This window comes from Engystomops pustulosus, chromosome 4 (assembly GCF_040894005.1).
Source record: "Engystomops pustulosus chromosome 4, aEngPut4.maternal, whole genome shotgun sequence".
Classification (NCBI taxonomy): Eukaryota; Metazoa; Chordata; class Amphibia; order Anura; family Leptodactylidae; genus Engystomops; species Engystomops pustulosus.
Window position 1 is genome coordinate 138,299,449 of NC_092414.1, and position 22,293 is coordinate 138,321,741.

At 40.6% G+C, this 22,293-nt stretch overlaps 1 protein-coding gene across 2 annotated transcripts; it reads left to right on the forward strand.

Annotated features, from left to right (window-relative positions):
• The first annotated feature begins 199 nt into the window (after positions 1–199).
• LOC140127230 (TRPM8 channel-associated factor homolog) lies at positions 200–20,161 on the forward strand. Of its 2 annotated transcripts, none has more exons than XM_072147658.1 (8): positions 200–258; positions 5,161–5,789; positions 6,962–7,887; positions 8,077–8,171; positions 9,029–9,242; positions 12,620–12,859; positions 15,372–15,709; positions 19,776–20,161. In XM_072147658.1, exons 2-8 carry the CDS (start codon positions 5,173–5,175, stop codon positions 20,016–20,018), a joined length of 2,673 nt encoding a protein of 890 aa, XP_072003759.1. In that variant the 5' UTR covers positions 200–258; positions 5,161–5,172; the 3' UTR covers positions 20,019–20,161. The 2 variants fall into 2 exon arrangements, with proteins under 2 accessions (XP_072003759.1, XP_072003758.1); XM_072147657.1 differs by lacking the exon at positions 200–258 and adding an exon at positions 652–665.
• Positions 20,162–22,293: the final 2,132 nt, after the last annotated feature.

Below are 22,293 nucleotides of genomic sequence, written 5' to 3' on the forward strand. Positions count from 1 at the left end.
AGTGCAATACTTTCCACTGAAGGACAGACCCTGATAAGCTTTTTTTACTTGTGAAGTTTCAGCAATACTTCCAGTGAAAACTACAAAACCATGAAAACAATATTTTATCAGATAAGCTACATCTGAAATTCCTCTACTAAGTCAACAGAGCCACCCCGCACCCTCCCCGTCATAACCTTACTGCTTATATAGTGTGCACTGAGACCAATGTGCACAGAGTTCTAGCAGTTTCATTTTCAAGCTGCTGTGCCATCACCAGTATGTATGATCTATCTCTTTCTTATATTTCATATCCACTCTTCAATATCTTGCTTTTGATTTATTTTCCAAATATAGAACAAATATAAGAACATTTATTCTGAATGTAGAATTTGAGTTAAAATATGCCAGTTTTTAAGAAAAAACACCTCTTTGTAGAGATTAACATCCTTAATACAGGAAAATACTGTATCATGCAAATTTACAGGGTCCTTCATTTTAGAAATGTATTTTATATTTATGTTAAGGAGGCGCGTGTATTATTGTATCTGCTGCTTCTTTTCAAAGATGTCTGCTGTCGGCAAACTTGGGCGCTCTTTATATCGCAGTCTGAGATACATAAGATAAGATACATGTGTTTTGTTTTGTTTTTTTGCAACTTTTTAGGTGCATGTATGGAACTATGGGTAAGTTGTTCTTCTATTTGTGCCTAAAATGCATGTAATTTTCTCAAAAATAGGAGGTGAATAATGTGCAAAAAAAAGAAAACATACATACACTGTGAACTTCTTAAACCTTTCAGGACTCAACCTATTTTCGCCTCTAGGACACAGCCCCATTTTTCAAATCTGCCCTGTGTCACTGTAAGTCGTAATATGCAGGGGGTTTTGAGATTGCTTTCTCATGACACATTGGGGCTCATTTACTAAGTTTTCCCAAATATTTCCTTTTTGCGCCGAATTGCCCCGGGTTTTTGGCGCACAGGATCGGATTGTGGCGCATCGGCGCCGGCTTGCAAGCGACAGAAATCGGGGGGCGTGCCGTCGGACAACCCGATGGATTCGGACAAACCGCAGAATTTAAAAACGAAATTTTGTTGCAAGATTAAGCTCTTACATGCACCAGGAAGAAGAAGGTGAACTCCAGTGGATCTCAGCCAAGAACCAACACATGAAGGAAACTGGACGCGCAACCTTAGTGAATCACGGCAGACCCGAATCCTTGTTGAACAACGCACCGCGGGGATCACGACAGGACGGGTAAGTAAATCTGCCCCACTGGGCTTCAAATTAGTTTAAAACTTTGGATGATATCGTTCATGTTTAGTTATGAAAAAAAAGGAAATTTGTCATAAATTTTGAAAAATTCTTCATTTTTAGTTCTAAATTTTTTACTTTTGAATCAGATAGTCATAGCACCTAAATTAACTCAGAACTTACATTTCCCAAATGTCTGCTTTATTTTGGCATGGCTTTTTAATATTCCACATATTTTACTGTTATGTTATGAGGCTTAGAATTTGAGTGCCACTTTTCAGATTTTTTATATGATATTTATATGGACCTGCTCAACTATCAATTAAATGTGAGAGGCCTAAATAATAGCTAGACCTGCAGCCACAGAGCCCTGGTAGACAATTGCCTTGACTTCCCCCCAGCAGCCATAGTGCCCCCAGTAGTCACACTGCCCCCTGTAGTGACAGTGTGCCTCCAGTAGCCACTGCCCCTTAGTAGCCACAATGCCCCCCTTTAGCCACAGTGCCCCCAGCAGACAAAGTACTCCACTAGCTGCCACAGCGCTCCCCAAGCAGTCAATGCCCCCTAACAGTCACCATGGCCTTGGTAGCGACTGCCTCCATCAGTTACAATGCCCTCCTTAGCCACACTGTCCCCTAGTATTCACAGTGCCCCCAATAGCCACTGCCCCCATCAGTCACACTGCCCTCAGTAGCCACACTGCCCCCCAGTAGTCACAGTGCCTCCAATAGACATTGCCCCATCAGTTACAGTGTCTCCAGTAGCCAATGCCCTCCCCCAGCAGTCACAGTGCTCTCAGTAGCTTAACTGCCCCTTAGCAGTCACAGTGCCTCCAAAAGCCACACTGCCCGCCAGTAGTCACAGTACCCCTAGTAGCCAATGCCCCTTAGTAGTCACAGTACCCCTAGTAGCCAATGCCCCCAACAGTTATGGTGCCCCCAGTACCCAATGCCCCCTCAGCAGTCACAGCGACCCCAGTAGTCATTGCACCCATCAGTCACAGTTCCTCTAGTAGCCAATACCTTCTCCCAGCAGTCAAAGTGCCCTCAGTAGCCTTACTGTCCCCATCAGTCACAATACCCCCATCAATTACTGGGCCCCTAGTAGCCAATGCCCCCATCAGTCACAGTGCTCCCAGTACCCAATGCCCCCCCAGCAGTCACAGTGCTCTCAGAAGCCACACTGCCCCCAGTACCCACACTGCCCCAGTAGCCAATGCCCCCATCAGTTACAGTGCCCCCAGTAGTCACTGCCCCCATAAGTTGCAGTGCTTTCAGTAGCCACTGCCCCCCATAAGTTTCTGTGCCCCAAGTAGCCACTGTCCACCCATCAGGTACAGTGCCACAGTAGCTGCTAGCCTCAGTGGCCACACTGCCCCCCAGTGGTCACAGTGCTCCCATCAGTCACAGTGCTCCTAGTAGCCACTGTTGCCCAGGTAGTCATAGTGCCCCCACACCCCTGTGAGAAAAAAACAAACAAAAAACATTTACTCACCTATGCCTGCTCTCACAGCATAGGGACAACATTTGTCTCCTTTTTCAGAGTGTTCCCACTGTACATGGCTGCTCCGAAGCCAGTACATGTGATATCATCATGGAGGTAAAGGTAAGTATCAGACACTGCCTATATTTTGCTCCCCCAATGAGCGCAACATAGGGGCAGGTACACAATAGCCGGGATGGATAACACAAAGCTGGAAGCCAAGTACACCCTTACTTTAGGTGTCAAATGGTGGTGCAGTCTACAAATTGTAATGTATTGGACAATACATTCATTTTGGGTGGAAAATTAAACATTCACCATGGATTAAATGACAAAAAGCTCCACAAAGTCTGATACTCAATTTCTCCCGAGTACACCGATACCCCATATGTGGTGTTAACCTGCTGTATGAGTACATGGTTAGGCATAGAATGGAAGGTGCACCATCCAGAGTAAATTTGCATTATCACATTGTATATTGTATATTGGTATCTATAGCTAATTGATTTGTTGAACTATTGGTTGATGGTGGAAATGAAAATCATCAATTCTTGGTAAGTTTTTTTTGCTTTTTTTTTAGCTGTTCACCATACCATAAAAATATAATGTTATTTTTATTCTATGGGTCACCACGCTTATGGAAATACCTCATTTAAATGCCTTTTTTTATTTTTTCCCAATATTAATAAATAAAACCAAATTTGGATAAAGTCTTGTCAATCTTAGGCATAGCGTTTTTATTTTTTTGGCTGACAAATCTAGCTAAGGGCTTATTTTTTGCTAAAAGAGTTGTGTTTATATGGGAATTAAAGGGAATTTTGACATCCGTGATATATGGTGTTATGACAATACAGTACTCTGACATGCATAGAGGTCATTGTGCAGGATCAAGGTAAGCTGTGTGATTCTGTGTTTTCTCTCTATAAGAAGCATGAACAGTAAATGCCACAGTAAATACAGGCAATCCCTGGGTTATGTACAAAATAGGTTCTGTAGGTTTGTTCTTAAAGGGGTATTCCCATCTGGGCATTTACATTTAATTCAATTCATTTGCCATATGTAAACATTTCTTCAATTAGATGTTATTAAAAAAAATTTCCTGTAGTCATGTTGCCCCATAGAAACGATATAGCTTCCTCGGATACGACCACCCCGCATTCTCGCAGCAGTGGCCAGACATACGCTATTGAGTCCTGCCTGACCACCTAGATTCAGCGATCATTACCACAGGACGGCTGTGTGACCTACAGGAACTCCCGGATATTTTATATACAAAAACCTTTTGTGTCTTTGTGCAATCACTCCAGCAGAGGTGGTTGTATCCAAAGACACAGTCTTGTTTCTAAGGGACCATATTACTACATTTATGAGAAATTATCTTCACATAGGTACATTTTTCTTAATAACATGGAATTGAAGAAATGCTTATATATGGCGGATTAATGAAACTGAATGTGAATGCCTAGACAAGAATTGAATTTGTATGTAAGTCAGAACTGTATATTTAACAATTGTAGCCCCAGTCAAATTTTTTTTGGTCTCTGTGACAATTGAATTTTAAAACTGTTGGGTTGTCATAAGAACCAGGATTAACAATAAAGCTTCATTGCAGACACATTTGATAACTTTTAAAGCGGTTTATTGTAGCCTAAAGCAAAAGTACATTAAATTACCAGAGGTTTGTAACTAGGGATTGTATGTAAGTCGGGTGTTCTTAAGTAGGGAACCGACTATATGTGATTTTTGCCATAGCTGTCCAAAATAACTGGCTAGTAGATAAATAAAGTTACAGCTATATATGCTATAGCTATTCTGTTTCTGTATTTCTCTCAGACTCTGAGGAGCATGCAATTCGGACAATAGAATGTCTGTGCAATACGAAATGTCTAAAAGTAAGACAGTTAGAGGAGACATTCTAATACTGCACCAGATTTATCAAAGTGTATTCTACAGGCTACTAAATCTAGTTTAAGAGTTTATTTTGTATTTTTCACCTTCTATTAGTTGGTGAAGACAATTTAGCATTTGAGCAACTACAGGGGTTGTAGCCATAGCGGATGCAATGGTGCCCACAGCGTCAGGGGGCCCAGGGATCTGGGGTTTTTCATGTGAATAAGCTGCATGTATGTATTTGAGAACGTGTAAATGCTCTAAATGTTTATGCATATGTGATGCGTATATGCTGTATGTCTGTGTATACAATGTGTATATGCTGTATGTATATTTTTTAAGTGGGACCCCTTTCAGGAGTTCATCATGTTGCCCTGCCTCTCCTACTTACACCACTGTTCATGATGTTGATAAAAATAAGAATACCTTGTGATACGAGGTGTTCATTGAATCTAGTTGGAAATCTAACTATACAAAAAAATATATGAAAAGTCTTCAAGCTTTGAACCGAAATACTTTTTATAATGTGACCACAAATATATTCTTATTTCAGTTTCTAGGAAATATGACCTCTGATGAAGATTTTTCCTCCCTTATCAAAGGAGTCAGAAATCTAGATTTCTCGGGGAGCAGTGTGCCTTGTCAGCTCTTTCTGACAGGTGACTCTGCATTCCCAGTGCTAGTGAGCCCTCAAAAACATGTCCTTATTGCTGCCTCGAAGTATGGAAAAGGACGAATTGTTGTCATGAGCCATGAATCCTATTTGGATGATCTTCCATTCATGGAATTCCTGAACAATGCAGTATCCTGGCTAAAACCATCCAAAGCATCAATAATTGGTGTGGACAAGAGCTTCCAGATTTTGGAGAAGACTCTCTCTTTGTTTGGGCACAAGGTTGAGAAGATCTCTGGTCTGAAGAAAGATTTAGGTGTGCTCTGTATATCTGGATATGATGACAGTCAGGCAGAGGAGATTGCATCCTTTTTAAAAGAAGGTGGTGGTCTTCTTATAGGTGCTCAAGCCTGGTACTGGTCCTACAGCCACACACAAGATAATGTTCTGCTTCATTTTCCTGGAAATAAAATAACCTCTGTTGCTGGAGTCTATTTTACTGCCAGCTATGGAGAAAAAGGAATTTTTGATGTGAGTGTCCACATGCCAAATACCCCATGGCGCAATGAGTAAGTACAGACAATTCTTAATGTGCTATAATTTTAAATGTTTTTAACCATTTCTTGAGATGATAATGGAGTAAAATATTGCTTACCTTTTAACTTTCGCATGGATATCTATAGGCCAACTAGTACAGTGCAAATATCATTTACTAATATATAACCAATGAAGCTATTCACTATCACTTACGATTAATACTAACATCATTAATATGGACAATAATTACCTTTTAACGTATTGTGCTTGTAAGACAATGTAAATAGAAAATGCCAGGTGATGAGAAAGTTGAGAAGATACAGTATGATTAGGGATGAGTGGGCCCTCTAAGTATGGACTCATCCATTCTGCTTATGTTCTGGCACCGGATCAGGACCATGCCACCCACAATCGAAGCTGGCATCCATTGCAGGCTTAACTGTTTAAAATGCCTCCATCAGAGTCACTGACTGCATTAATATCAATGTGTCATGTGCGCAATGCCGTTTTGGAGCGGAGGGGCGCTCCACATAATGTTATTTGGAAGTGCCAATTCTCCACAAAATGCTAATGTAAATGCCAGCGCCCATGAGCCAGATCAATTTAAATGTCAGTAGCGGCAGTTAAACAGTTAACACCAGTGGACTGAGTTGGACCCAGACCCAGACATCTAATGAAGTACTGTGTAGGGTTCAGGTGACCCTAACTGGCAAAGTTCAGTAGGAACGCGTGCCGCTCAGGTATGCTCATCCTTAATTAGGAGTTATTTTCTCCATAAGTTGATAAGATTTGCTTCTTAAACTTAGAAAAAAAATACCTGCCTTAAAATAATTCTATATGCAACACTTGCCTTTGATCAGCTGTTTGCGGCACCACCAGCAGCATCTGGAGCAGAGAGCAGACAGCTTTGTCTATTGAGTAGCATCTGTGCAGAGTAGCTGGTGGTTAGCTCCCAGGACTTTAACCTTCTGTAACTTATTTGATGTATTATGAACATTCAATAAAAGGGGTTAGTGGGTTTTAGTGCGTAGGGCACATATCTTTATAAAAACCCTTCTCTCACATACCCAGTTTTGAAATAACCACGCATTTTGGTTACTTTAATATCCTTTGTTGTTTACGTCCCTGGTTCTTTTCTCTTTGGGTTTTAGGGTGTTTAGTTGTCCTTGGCATACTACTAACATTGTTTATTCTATCTTTACAGTGTGGACTTCTCAACAGAACTAAAGGTTCTTCTGCAAGGTGTACCCAATCTGGACATCAGTGGCAGTAGTATTCCTTCAGAACTTCTACTTCATGGTTCTTTAACATTCCCAGTTGGAATGACTGATGGCTATCAGTGCTTTGTAGGTGCTGCTTTTTATGGCAGAGGGCGTGTGGTTGCTGAGACACATGAAGCATTTTTATTTAAACCTGAACTTAAGACTTTAACTGGAAATATAATTTCTTGGTTAGACATGGGTAGAAAGGGAAAGATTGGTGTCAATAAAGACTTGCAAGACTTTGCACATATCTTAAAGAATGAAGGGTTTTCTTGTGTAGTATCTGATCTGGTTCCCGGACTCAGTGTCTACTGCTGTACATCTTACAGTGATGGCGAAAGAGAGAAAATCCAGCAGTTTGTGGCAGAAGGAGGAGGTCTTCTTATTGCTGGACAGTCTTGGTACTGGTCCTACTCCAATCCAAATGCAGTTTCTCAATATCCAGGCAATAAAATCCTCAACCCGCTTGGAATAACCATTCTGCCTAGTACAATTGAGCCAAAAGTATATAAATCATTGGATCCTCAGAAAATGGCTCAGACATATAACTTCCACAGCGCATTGTGCCAACTATTGACAAATCTGAAGAGTAGGACTGAGCTAAAAGAACCGCTGAGCTCCTGGTTGCCACAGTTGAGAAAGAATGTGTCAAGTTTTTTGAAGTTACCAGAAAATCCAATTGTTTCCTCAATGTGGCAAGAGCTTTCATTGTTGGTACAAGAAAGTGATTTACCCGATGTTAGTAAAGAACATCCAGTGAAAAACAACTCCAAAGAGGCTTTCATCATATGCCTGGCCCAAGATATTAGCTGTCTAGAAAAACTAAATGACCCCCCTGTTACTATTCGACTTAATGCTAAAAACTTAGGTAATGTATCTGCACCAACTAAATTCTAATGATTATTATGTCAGACCATATTTTGGCAATAATTTTATGCATTTCTTCTTTCATAGAGTAAATATTATTTATTATATTTATTATATATGACTTTATGCTAAACATTAAATCTATTGATGATGTGGGCAATAAATATTTTCTGCATTACTTTACATTCAGGTGATGATGCATGGAGAAGTACGGGGCTCTATCTGCCTCCCAGAAAAACAGCAAAATTTGTGTTTCCACTTTCAACTGTCGGAAAGGGCCTCCAGGTAATTCTTTTAATAGGAGGGGAATCCACAGTAGCATTGCGGTATATTGTACAAGTGATCAGGTGAACATATGTTCAGGCCTTCTAGGCAGGAGGCACTGCATGAGAGTGGGGAACTGCAGTAGTCTATTCTTTTGGTGGTCCCAACAGATAGACCCCCACCAATTGATATTCCCTATTCCAGTGATGGCGAACCTTTTTGAGACCGAGTGCCCAAATTACAACAAAAACCCACGTATTTAAAGCAAAGTGCCAACACAGCAATTTAAGCAGTAACTCGCTGTTCTACCACAAATTCAAAAGAAGGACCTCCATCAATAAACTGCCCTTGTCTTCACCCTTTCACTCTTTGTAAAGTCCGAAGAAGCTGAGGATGTGTTGCTATGAAGAGTGGCGTCTACATTGCCTGTGCCTGCAGGTGAATTCTTCTAGTCATGTCTGGTGAACTCTGTGCTGGCTGTGAGGTTCGCCATCACTGCCCTATTCTATGGATAGGTAATAACAATCTAAGTTGTTAAGGGGTAAAAGGTAGAAACATCTTTTACCACAAATTTTCAATGGGAGATAACCATGGTTTTTTTCCTGTGTGCAGCAATGTCCACTTCTGAACATATAGAGGAGAAGAAGAAAGCAGACACACTGCTGTCTATGGAGCTGGCGTTGAATAGGTCCAGCACATGCACACACATTTCTGTATCTGTTCATATACTGGTCCCTTTCACTACTCTTCAGAAGCTGTATTGAATGTAATATCTCTGATACACAGGGAAAAGGACTAAGCATTGATGTCATCTAGGGAAAGGCTTATAGAAACTGTGAAAACATTCTAAACATATATTAGAAACATGTGTATTGCAGGTACAGGTTGGCTGTCAGTCAGATGACTTAAGCTCAGCAGAAGAGTTGTATCGTCCCCCAGTGGTTGTAAGTAAAAAGGATGTTGTTGGTGAGAAGGTTGTGATAACCTCTATCTGGGGAGGACTTCTGTATGTTATTGTCAAGGGGAAAAGTGATCTAGGGACTGTTCCAGTTACAGTCTATGGAGCTGAACCAGCTCCAACATTTATTAAAGGTAAGAAAATATTTATGCTGATATTTATAACTGTGTGTATGCATTAATACAATAACAAATATGGTGCTTGGGATACCTTAGTTAGCAAAATTTACACTGTAATTTTGAATATTGTGTCTATGGGAATGTTGTGAACATGTGTCTGATATATTTTATTAACTTTCTAAAGGGAATTTGTCACCACATTTTCACAAATACAGCCAGTGGGCGGTTCCCATGGAGTCCTAGTTACTTACTGACAACCTTCTTTTAGCTAAAAATTGTTTCCCTTTCATCCCCATAAATAAACTTTATGTTATATTACCTGGCATTAGAGTGGGCATTTCCTGCTAAGCTGGCCCTTCCTATCTACTCTTCCTCATGTCCCATGCCTCTTCTCAGCATGTCATGTGGCCAGGTTGATGTAATCTAATGTCTTGTTACATTAGCAACATCTAACCTAGGGTATGTATCTGATCACACAAAATCATAGCATGCCATCATGGGCTTCTACACATATCCATGCTTCCATGCACTTCCACTCCTCCCCATCCTCCATGGAGGAATGTTGTGCTTTCATGTGATCAGAAACATACATGGGGTAGATGTTGCAACAGGACCTTAGTTGACATCACCCTGGTCACATCACTTTAAGTGCCCAATGATGCAACAGAACTCTCTCTCAATGTTCCATACAGCAGTATGTTCTAGCAGTGACACCTGTTAATCAGGAATATGATAGGACAGGATCGATTGGACAACCTAGGGTTAAAGTACCCTAGGAAGTCTGAAAAATAGTAAAAGTGAAAATAAAAAAAAAGTTAAAAAAAATTATAATAAAAAAACCTAAAAATTCAAATCACCCCCCTTTCCCTAGAACTGATATAAATATTAATAAACTGTAAAAATCATAAACACATTAGGTATTGCCCTGTCCGCAAAATGCACAATCTATCAAAATTAATAACAGTTTTTCACTGCGTTTAACCCTGTAACGGAAAATAGCGCCCAAAGTCGAAAATGGTACTTTTTTGCCATTTCGAAAATATCAAAAAAACAATATAAAGATAGCAATGAAAAGGGCATCAAAAGTCGCAAAAAATGACACTACCCACAGCTCCTTACACCAAAGTATGAAAAAGTTATTGGTGCCAGAATATGGCGAAATCAAAAAATATATATTTTTGTACAAGTGGTTTTAAATTTTGTAAATGTATGAAAACATTATGAAACTTATATAAATCTGGTATCTCCATGATCGCACTGACCCAAAGAATAAAGTAGACATGTCATTTGGGGCACACAGTGAAAGCTGTAAAGTCCAAGCCCACAAGAAAACGGCGCAAATGCGTTTTTCACAATTTTCACTGTTGTATTATTTTTTTAATTATTTTTTAAAAATTAAACCTTTTGTACAAAAATTTTCTGGCTTCACCATATTCTGATGTTAATAACTTTTTCATACTTTGGTGTATGGAATTTTGTAAATTGTCATTTTTTAGAGGATGTGATGACGCTTTAATTGCTACCATCCTTTTGATAGGCCAACCTTTTGATCACTTTTTATTTAAAATTTTATGTCTACCATATATATTCGAGTATAAGCCGACCCGAGTATAAGCCGAGACCCCTAATTTTACCACCAAAACTGGGAAAGCCTATTGACCCGAGTATAAGCCGAGGGTGTAGTATACAGCCAACCCCCATGTAGTATACAGCCAGCCAGCCCCCTGTAGTATACAGCTAGCCAGCCCAATGTAGTATACAGCCAGCCAGCCAGCCCCCTGTAGTATACAACCAGGCAGCCCCCTGTAGTATACAGCCTGCCCCAAGTAGTATACAGCCTGCCCCATGTAGTATACAGCCTGCCCCAAGTAGTATACAGCCTGCCCCATGTAGTATACAGACTGCCCAAAGTAGTATACAGCCAGCCCCCATGTAGTATACAGCCTGCCCCAAGTAGCATACAGCCAGCCCCAAGTAGCATACAGCCTGCCCCAAGTAGTATACAGCCTGCCCCATGTCGTATACAGCCTGCCCCATGTCGTAACCAGCCTGCCCCATGTCGTATACAGCCTGCCCCATGTCGTATACAGCCTGCCCCATGTCGTAACCAGCCTGCCCCATGTCGTATACAGCCTGCCCCCAGTATGCCAAGCGAATAAAAAAAAAAAAAACTTAATACTCACCCTCCGACGATACTCACCTTTGATGCTGGTCATGGCTCCTGGTCCTCCGCGGCGGCTCCTGGTCCTCCGCGGCGGGTTCCGGTCCTCCACAGCAGCTCCCAGTCCTCGCCGGTGGCTTCCGAACCTCGGTGGTGGTTTCTCTTTTCTTACTTCACCGTCACTAGGTAGTACAATTTGTTACAAAGAAAACAAGCCCTCACACAGCTCTGTACAACACAGAAAAATAAAAAAGTTATGAATTTTCGAAGGTGGGGAGTAAAAAAATGGAAACGCAAAAACTAAAAAGGGTCGGGGCATTGAGGGGTTAATAATGCAATCTAGTGCCAACCTAATAATAGATAGTATCTCACAATAACAACAGATTACTGTCAGATACTATTAGAATGTTCAGAAGCTAAATAAAAGTGTAGATAAAAGTGTACCCTGATAATCTAACCACATTGTTAGCACACAGCACTAGAGGAATCATGAGGTGTCTGGTTAGAGTCCATGCCCAAACTCTGGAATTTTACACTGACCATCACTGAGTGATAGGAGCTAAAACAGCAATAAACTGAGAAAAATTGTAAAGTAAGGGGTTAAAAATGATCTTTATTGTGTAAATGTGACTAGGTTATTGAAATTTGAGAATTTTCATTCAAAGGCAAACCCCTTTAATGAACTTTACCATGCAAAATACAATGCTGGCAATAACATTCCACCACACCATGACCAAAACCACTACCAAATAGTGACATAATAATAGAGCCATGCTACTATTTTATAACAACTACCATTCAAGGAGCAATTAATGTACAATTAAATCCAATTGCTTACAGATGCCATATCAGAGATGCATGAGATGATTACACAGAGGCTAATAGACTATTACACTGTTACACTCTGGGCTCTGCTACATCTCACAGCTATGTCCCTTCTTCCCCCTGCTCCTGGATGACTTATCTCCTTGTAGCTTGTTGTTTGCAGCCTCTCTCTCTGCTCACCATGTGCTGACCATGTGAGTGTCTCTGAGCTCCGTGAAGGGGGTGTGGCTACAGACACACAGCATAGACAGAAAGAAACTCAGCTCCACAATCTCATCCAAGATGTCTGCCGACCCTAACAGAAGTTATAGGATTGTGTCTAGGGGGAACTTAAATGCATGCATGATCATATCAGAAACTTATCGCTATCATTTCAAGTTTATAACCTGTTATTGTGTTTTAACAGGACAGACACAAATTTCATCCTGGTTGGATAGAATTCGAATGTCCAAAGTACCTTGGGCTGAGATAATAACAGAAAATATAATTTTGACTGTTCCTTCTGATGCAATTCGATCCTTACAAGATCCGGAAGCTCTATTATCTCAATGGGATAAAATAATGAATGCAATAGCTGATCTGTCAGCGATCCCAAAGACATTTCTACGTCCTGAAAGAATCGTTGTTGATGTGCAGATCTCAGCAGGTAAGAAAGAGTGCCTTTATGTAAACACTCAAATCAGCTATTAGGAGATGTTAAGATACTTTTAGGAAACCACTACATGAAAAACAGCAGAGGGCAATGAAAAAGCAAAAGGTACTTACTTTTCTCTGGCTCCTCATTCCCACTGAGCAGACGTAAAATCAATTGTTTATAGCTCACGTGACTGCTGAAGTTCGCCAAATGCGGGAGTTTATTGACTGAGGTTACTGACCACTGATATTTCTTGCTGACCCAGGGGTGTCAACATGCCTATGGTGAGCCAGAGTGAGGTAGGTACCTTTCATTTGTTTTCCTTGTGTTTTTTGGTAAAACTAGACACAGTTCTGGGGCCCTGATTGGCACATTTTGTGGGTCCTCCACATGCACACATTTTCTTATCTTATACTACTATATACATTATATATATGCAGTACATTCCATGGACACATATATAAACCAGTCACACAAGTACAGTAGGTACGGAAAAAGTATTCAGACCCCTTTAAATTTTTAACTCTTTGTTTAATTGCAGCCAACTGGTAAGATCAAAAAAAGATCTTTTTTTTACTCATTAATATACACTCAGCACACCATCTTAACAAAAAAAAAACTGAAATGTAGATATTTTTACTATTTATTAAACAATAAATTAAACATTAAAACTGAAATATCACATATTCAGACCCTTCGCTCAGTATTGAGTAGAAGCAGCTTTGGAGCTAGTACAGCCATGAGTCTTCTTGGGAATGTTGCAACAAGTTTTCACACCTGGATTAGGGGATCCTCTTCCATTATTACCTGCAGATCTTCTCCAGTTCCCTCAGGTAGGATGGTGAACTTTGGTGGATGTAATGTTCAAGCCTACTAAGAGATGCTCAATTTGGTTTAGGTCAGGGCTCAGGCTGGGCCAGTCGAGAATGGTCACAGAGTTGTTCTGAAGTTGTTCTGAATAACAAAGCCCCTGTCTTGTTGGAAGGTGAACCTTTAACCAAGTCTAAGGTCCAGAACACTCTGGAAAAGGTTTTTTATCCAGGATATCTCTTTAGTCGACCGCATACATCTTTCCTTCAATTGCAATCAGTCGTCCTGTCCCTACAGCTGAAAAAACACCCAAATAGCATGATGCTGCCACCACCATGTGTCACTGATGGGATTCTATTTGGCAGGTGATGAGCAGTGTCTGGTTTTCACTAGATACTCCACTTAGAATTTCCAACAAAAAGTTCAATCTTCGTTTCATCAGATCAGAGAATCTTATTTCTCATGGTCTGGGAGTCCCCCATGTGTTTTTTTGCAAAATGTATGCGCCTTTCATATGTCTTGCACTAAGGAGAGTCTTCCATCCGCACTTTCTCCTAATCATAGCCACAGTGATCTTGAGTTTCTTCTTTACCTCTATCACCAAGACTCTTCTCCCACAATTGCTTAGTTTGGTTGGACAGCCAGCTCTAGGTAGAGTTGTAGTCATCCCCAAATTGTTCCATTTAAGGATTATGGAGGCCACTGTGCTCTTAGGAACCTTGAGTTTTGTAACCTTGGCCAGATCTGTGCATTGCCACAATACTGTCTCTGGGCTCCTTGGGCAGTTCATTAGAATTCATGATTCTCATGTGCTGTGACATGCACTAGGAGCTGTGAGGTCTTATATAAACATTTGTGTGCCTTTCCTTATAAAGTCCAATCAGTTTAATTGAACACAGCTGGACTCAAACAAAGGAGTAGAACCATCTCAAGTAGGATTAGAAGGAAATTGACAGCATGTGAGTTAAATATGAGTATCAGCAAAGGTTCTGAATATGTCTGGCCATATGATATTTCAGTTTTTCTTGTTTAATAAATTTATTAAAAAAAACAAAAGCTTTTTTGATCTCACCAATGGGCTGCAATAAAACAAAGAGGTAAAAATTTAAAGGAGTTTGGGTATGGTCTGAATCTGTCTCCTGTTTTTCCCCCGTCCATACAACCAAGAGTTTTGACAAACAACTCTAGGGAATCAGGGAGAAGCAGTTGAATCCCGCACCTGAAAATACTGTGTCTCCAGGGCCCCTTGTTCTGGTCAGGCCTGTGGAGTTCTAGTATTCCCCCTCTACATCCAGCAACAGATGAAGCTTTGGGAACCATCTGATGCAGGCACAGGCTGGTAGTATTAAGTTGCTACTGCCGGCCCATGCCTGCACCACAAACAGTGTTCAAAGCTTCATGATCAGAGTGAGACATGTCAAACAGGAGACAGCCGGTAGAGCACTGGCAGTGGCATACTGCAGCAGACATGATGCGATGTGTTTTCAGCAGCAGCAGAGTGCCACTGGCTACAAACGGCTGTCCATTCCTCCAATATGAGGATCTGCCATTCCGTTAGCTGACTTTCATAAACCCAATTTTAGTAAAAATGAGGGCACAGGAAACTACAACAAGAATGAATCCTGACTGAGGGAGTACACACCAACATAAAAGTGGGTCTTGTTCCGGCTTTTAAATATACTTGTTAAATGTATGTGACTTCTCCATATTATAGGATGGATGCACTCTGGGTACCCAATTATGTGTCATCAGCAGTCAGCCAATGAATTAACAGATTTAAAAATCATGAATAATGCTGGAATATGGGGACCAATACATGAACTTGGGCACAATCAGCAGCGTTGGGCATGGGAATTCCCTCCTCACACTACAGAAGCAACATGCAACCTGTGGTCCGTATATGTACATGAAAATGTGTTGGGAATCCCTCGGGATAAAGCTCATCCTTCCCTGAAACCAGCAGAGAGGGATGCCTGTATAAGACTGTATTTGAAGAATGGAGCAAAGCTGGCAGATTGGAGTGTGTGGACAGCACTTGAGACCTATCTCCAGGTAAGATACAAAACCAATTTTTTGCATAACATTCTTCTCTGTATGGGGAAAATTGTAAATAACCTTATAAACCATAATAAAATATTTAATTATCTAGTTTACATGTACAACAGTAAATAATGCTATGTAACCCCTTCAATACTTAACCAGTTTGTACGTTAAAGATCAGCCCTTTTTTAAAATCTTCTTGTGGTAAGAACTTTTCAACACTTTAGCATATCCCTGTGATTTTGAGAATGTTTTTTTTGTGAGACATTGTAGTTTATGTTAGTAGTATCATTTCGCTGATCAGTTTTTTTTGGGGGGTAAAAATTTTATAATTTATGAAAAATTTGAAAAACATTACAATTTTCAAAGTTTCAAATGTTCTTAGCCTTTTTTTGTATAAACCTTTTGCCATTTGTATTTCCATAATTAGTTTTATGTTTCTTTTTTTACGGATGTTAGAAGGTTTATAGTTTTATTAGCAAGTTCTCAGATTTTCAAGAGATTTGAAAAAAGCTGAATTTTATGTACTATAACCCCACACAGTTGACACCATTTTATGAAACTAACATTTCAATCTATTCAAATCAACATTTGGGAAGTCTATTAACCCTTTAATTCTTTCTCAGGAATCAAACAAAAATGGATTGGAAATTTTTACATTTCAATTTTTGTATAAGAATATTCTAATTTAGCCCTAAAATGTACACATTCAGAAGGTTTTTTAGGTAAATAGTCCTCCCAAAATTTTTGGCTTGTTTCTTCCGATTACGGCAATACCTGCTGTTTCATCGCACAGCTATTGGGTTTTTGTCAGGCCAATTTGGCTACAAATGTTTTGTGGAGCCACAGTGTACTTGAAGAGCCCCTAAAGTACTAGTACATTAGAAACCTCCAAATATGTCACCATTCAGGAAACTTTACCCCTCAAAGAATTTATCTGGGGTTGTGTTGAGTGTTAACCCCCAACATGCTGGCCAAAATGTAATACAAAGTAAATTGTGCAGAGTAAAAATATCATTTTTTTTTCTCAAATATGAAATTTTAGTGCCAAATATATTTTGCCCAATTAATACCACTTATGAGCACAGCAATATATGGGATTATGTGACAATAAGCTACAGGCCAGTCACACAACAGGGCTGAGAAGGGAAGGAGCGAAATTTAGCTTTCGGAGCTCCATTTTCACTAGATTGATGTTGGGGGTTCCCCTGAGGTACCAGTACAATAGAAACCCCCTGAGAAGTGACCCCATTTTGGAAAGGGCGCCCTCAATGAATTTATATAGGGTTGTATGAGCAGTTTAACCCCTGAGATGCGGGCCCAAATGTAATACAAAGTGAATGGGGCAGCATAAAAATTGCATTGTTTTATCCAATATGCCATTTTAGTGACTCCATGGCATTGGAGACAAACAACCCAAAAATAATCCTTCGGGCTATTCCGGTTATGGCAATACGACACATTTTGCAATAATCTTCAGGCTGGGGAGACAGCAGGGCTCAGAAGAGAATAACTGGCATTTGGAGCATTTAACATATTTTTTTGGCATCATGAAGTATTTTCTAGATGCTGTTAGGGTTCAGTATAGTAGAAACCCCTGAAAACTGACCTTTTTTTGCTAACTACACCCCGCCATGAATTAATCTAGGGTAGTAGTGAGCATTTTAACCCCACAGATAAGCATAATAGATAGTGCATTGTAAAATATATCCATTATGTCATCTTGTGCCCAGCTCTTGCTACTGGTGACAAACACAGCAAAAATAATGATGTGGGTTCTCCCGGGTATGGCAGTACCCCATATGTGGCAATATTCCACAATATTGTCAGGAGGCTACAGGACATGCAGGTGAAAGCAGTATTGCACACTTTCTCATCACGATCTGTGTTCTGAGGAAGAATGCCCGGGCAGTGGGACAAATGTCCTGCTAACCTGGGGACATCCGGGGCTCCGGCCAAAAGATTTGGGACAAGGGCCCTGATCTTTTGACCTAGTAACGCCCCTGCTACTCACTGAACAATTTGGCTCCTGTGTAAAGGGTGTCCAGATACAAAAAATGAGTGCTTTATCAGTTTATTAGATGTATACCTTGCATTGGTAGCAGTTTCCCCTCTGCCGGTTTGTTACCTTATTATTAGTTTTAAATTGGTGGCTGGAGACTAGTTGGTCTTTTATTTTCCATACAATTTATTTAAACATAGATTTCTATGGACACAAGTGATCCAATTACTCTCTGAGCTAAGCAGATATACAAAGTTTGTTTAGGTGTTAATAAGGTTAGGTTGTTCAGTTTCAACAATGAAATGTAATTTTCTAATGAAAAGTAACACAATTTTCCACTATACTTTCTGTGGCAATTCCTTACAGTTTTCTAGATCTCTGTTTAACGTCATTTTATAAAAAAAGCTTTATTACTTACTTCCTGTGTATATAAATCAGTCCCTAGTCACGTGATGTTACACAGGTGCACGACCCATTAGTATCACAGAAAGCAATCAGAGCTGTGTGTTATACTGAGCCATGCACATGTGTAACATCACATGACCAGGGGCCTGGATTTATTCAAATACAATTAACAATAAAGGATTGTAAACCAACACACTTGCATGATGGTATGTGCACTCTCTGGCAGGATCCGCTCTTCTTTAACCCCTTAAGGACGCAGGGTTTTTCGGCTCATTTCTCGCTCTCCAACTTCAAAAATCCATAACTTTTTCATTTTTACATGTACAGACCTGTGTGAAGTCTTATTTTGTGCGTAACAAATTTTACTTTCCCGTAATGTTATTTATTTTAACATGCCGTGTACTGCGAAGCTGAAAAAAAATTCAAAATGTGGAAAAATTGAAAAAAACCCGTCACGTTCTTGTGGGCTCAGTTTTTACGACTTTCATTCTTCGCTCCAAATAACATGCCTACTTTATTCTTTGGTTCGGTGCGATCGCGGTGATACCAAATTTATATAGGTTTTATTGTGTTTTAATACATTTTCAAAAATTAAACGAATGTGTACAAAAAAGAAAAAAATTTTTTTGCCATCTTCTGACACTAATAACTTTTTCATACTTTGGCGCACGGAGATGTGTGAGGGGTCATTTTTTGCGAAATGAGGCAACGTTTTCATTGCTACCATTTTGAGGTCTGTGCGACATTTTGATCATTTTTTATTTCATTTTTTATGTTATGTAAAAAGGTGTAAAAGTCGCATTTCGGACATTTGGGCGCCATTTCCCGTCTCGGAGGTTACCGCCGCCCGTAACCGTTTTTATATTTTGATAGATCGGGCATTTTGGGACGCGGCGATACATAATATGTTTGTGATTTTTACTGTTTATTATGTTTTATATCCGTTCTAGGGAAAGGGGGGTGATTTGAACTTTTAATATATTTTTTTTTTTTTAAACTTTTTTTTTTATTTTTTTTTTCACTATTTTTTAGACCATCTAGGGTACATTAACCCTAGATAGTCAGATCGCTCCTACCATATACTGCAATACTTCTGTATTGCAATATATGGCATTTTTGCAGCACATTCATTACAATGAGCCACTGGCTCATTGTAACGAATCTGCAGATGCCAGATAGTCTCGGTGCAAGCACCGACCGCGGTTATTAGCGGTGGGGGTTTGCTGCAATATGCAACAACCCCCACCTCTGTATGAAGAGGACTCAGCCCGTGAGCCCTCTTCATACATCCCTTATACCTCTGCGCCGTAGAGCTACCGCTCAGAGCGTTAAGGGGTTAAGCACCTTATGTTTTTATTTAAACATTTTTGTTTTTATTTAAAAAAAGGCTTTACAGATTATGCAAATGTGCCTGGGGGCTCCAGACAACAGCTATGGAGCTCAGGCTCATTTGCGTTATTTTTAAGGCTTTTTCTTCTAAAAACAAGGGCATTAGTGGCAGAAAGAAGAGCAAATTCAGTAGGGGTAAAAAGAGCATTTAAGTGCCCCTGGTTTATTATGCTTGATTTTGATGCTAGATATCCTTTAAAACATTTTTTGACTTCATGCTTTGTTCCTTTAATGAATGTGAATCAAATCTAAAATGTATTTCTATATTTTTGTTTGTACCAGTTACAAGAGGGTTTTGGTTGGGATCCCTTCAAGCGCCTTTTCTCTGAGTATCAGACAATGTCCAACGTCAGTGCAAACAATAATGATAAGATGAATCTTTGGGCAACAAAGTTCTCTCAAGCAGTCAATAAAAATCTGGTACCTTTCTTCCAGGCCTGGGGATGGCCAATTGATGAAGAGACCATAAAAAAATTATCCACCAAGCCTGAATGGAAGGAAGATCCAATGAAAAGATATATTTAAGATTAAAATAAAGTCAATTGATAATGTGATTACATAACTTACCTTATTTTTAAACATTACTTGCTTTACTTTTAATTATTTTGCATGCATGCTTGAGTTATGGCGTGTACGGTAACTATTTTAATACATTAAAGATTTATACTGCAGTGCACCTTTACATATGTCATATGAAATTTCTGAAAGAGAAAGCAAAAGTAAACATCACACCATTACAAGGGAAAAAATGATAAATCAAAAGATAAAATGTCTATTAGGCAATGATCTTTTGTGACCCTGGACTCTAGGGGGCACATTTACTTACCCGGTCCATTCGCGTTCCAGCAGCGGCTTCTCTGACGAGCGTTCGGGTCTTCCGGCGATTCATGAAGGTCCTGCGCCCGATGTCCACCACGTGTCGCTGCTGGGCCGAAGTCCGCCGAGGTGCCCCGGAGTTCATCGTCTTCATCGTGGTGCATGTGAGTATGGCCCGTGCGGCCAATTTTATTTTTTTAAATGCGGCGGTTTTTCTGAATCCGTCGGGTTTCCGTTCGGCCACGCCCCCCGATTTCCGTCGCGTGCATGCCAGCGTTGATGCGCCACAAACCGATCGCGTGCGGCAAAATCCCGGGGCAATTCAGGGAAAATCGGCGCAAATCGGAAATATTCGGGTCAGACGTCGGGAAAACGTGAATCGGGCCCTTAGTAAATGACCCCCTTAAGTGTCTTCCTTCTATGTAACTTTCTGTTCACTGTCAGGAAGGAGGCTTTACAGAAAAGAAGGCATAAGGTGGGGGAGATACAAAAAGGGGTAGATACAGGAACTTGTGGGACTAAACAAAGCGGAGCATAAGTTGGGATTGGGTAAAGAAAATAGGCATAATAAATTGTGAGTATAAGAAATTTAATAAGTTGGGAAGCAACAGAAAAGGGTAGCAATTCAAACAAAACAACAGGAGAATCAGGAAGGGAGAGAGAAGGGGAGGTGAAGGTATCAAACCTATATACCAAGTAAGTCCAGATCCATGTGGTACGTAATAAAGTGTGGGTTGGACCGGTACTGTAAGTAACACACCAAAGAGAGGCTTCCCATGAGCATACACAAAAACAAAAGGTACCCCTTGAAGGAGGGGCAGGGAAAAAGGGGTAAAAGGAAGCACTATGAAAGACCAAATTGAGTCTGAATAATTGCAGTAAAAAATACTTTATTAATGACTATTTAAGACATAATGATAAAAGCAGGATGAGAATCCTCAGACAATGCTGAGGGGGAATGACAGTGCAAGGCGGCGACAACAAATGAGAAAGTCGTCACCCCGGGCAGACATAGGAGGAATTACACATGGACAAAGCATGCACATGTAATAGGTAAGGACGGATGGTACATATAATGAAGGCAACAGGTGTAAAGTGGCACACAGTTGCTAACATGCATAAACATAGGTAATGCGCACAAACAGGTAGAGATAATACCTTACCAATGAACAAATGGATAGATGAAGTGGACCTCCACTGTCCGGGATGGCGATATCCCCAAATATCGCCATCCCGGACAGTGGAGGTCCACTTCATCTCACCTTTTGTTCATTGGTAAGGTATTATCTCTACCTGTTTGTGCGCATTACCTATGTTTATGCATGTTAGCAACTGTGTGCCACTTTACACCTGTTGCCTTCATTATATGTACCATCTGTCCTTACCTATTACCGTATTTTCCGGACTATAAGGCGCACTTAAAAGCCTTGGATTTCCTTGGAAATCCAAAGTGCGCCTTATAGTCCGGTGCGCCCTATGTATGGCACAGGGCAGCGGACCATACTTACATAGGTCCCTGCTACCGGAGACAGCAGATCTCCAGCGGGAACTGCAGACCACGCGGCACGAACAACTTCTGCCGCGTGGTCTGCAGTTCCCGCTGGAGATCTGCTGTCTCCGGTAGCGGGGACCTATATAAGTATGGTCCGCTGCCCTCCTCCACCTCCCCCTCACCTTCCCCACTCACCTTCCCCGCGTCGCTGCGTCTCTTTTCGGCGTCGCGTCCCGTCGGGTCTCCGCCCCCGGACCTCCACTACGCCCCTGACCCTGCGCCTTATAGTCCGATGCGCCTAATGGCCCGGAAAATACGGTACATGTGCATGCTTTGTCCATGTGTAATTCCTCCTATGTCTGCCCGGGGTGACGACTTTCTCATTTGTTGTCGCCGCCTTGCACTGTCATTCCCCCTCAGCATTGTCTGAGGATTCTCATCCTGCTTTTATCATTATGTCTTAAATAGTCATTAATAAAGTATTTTTTACTG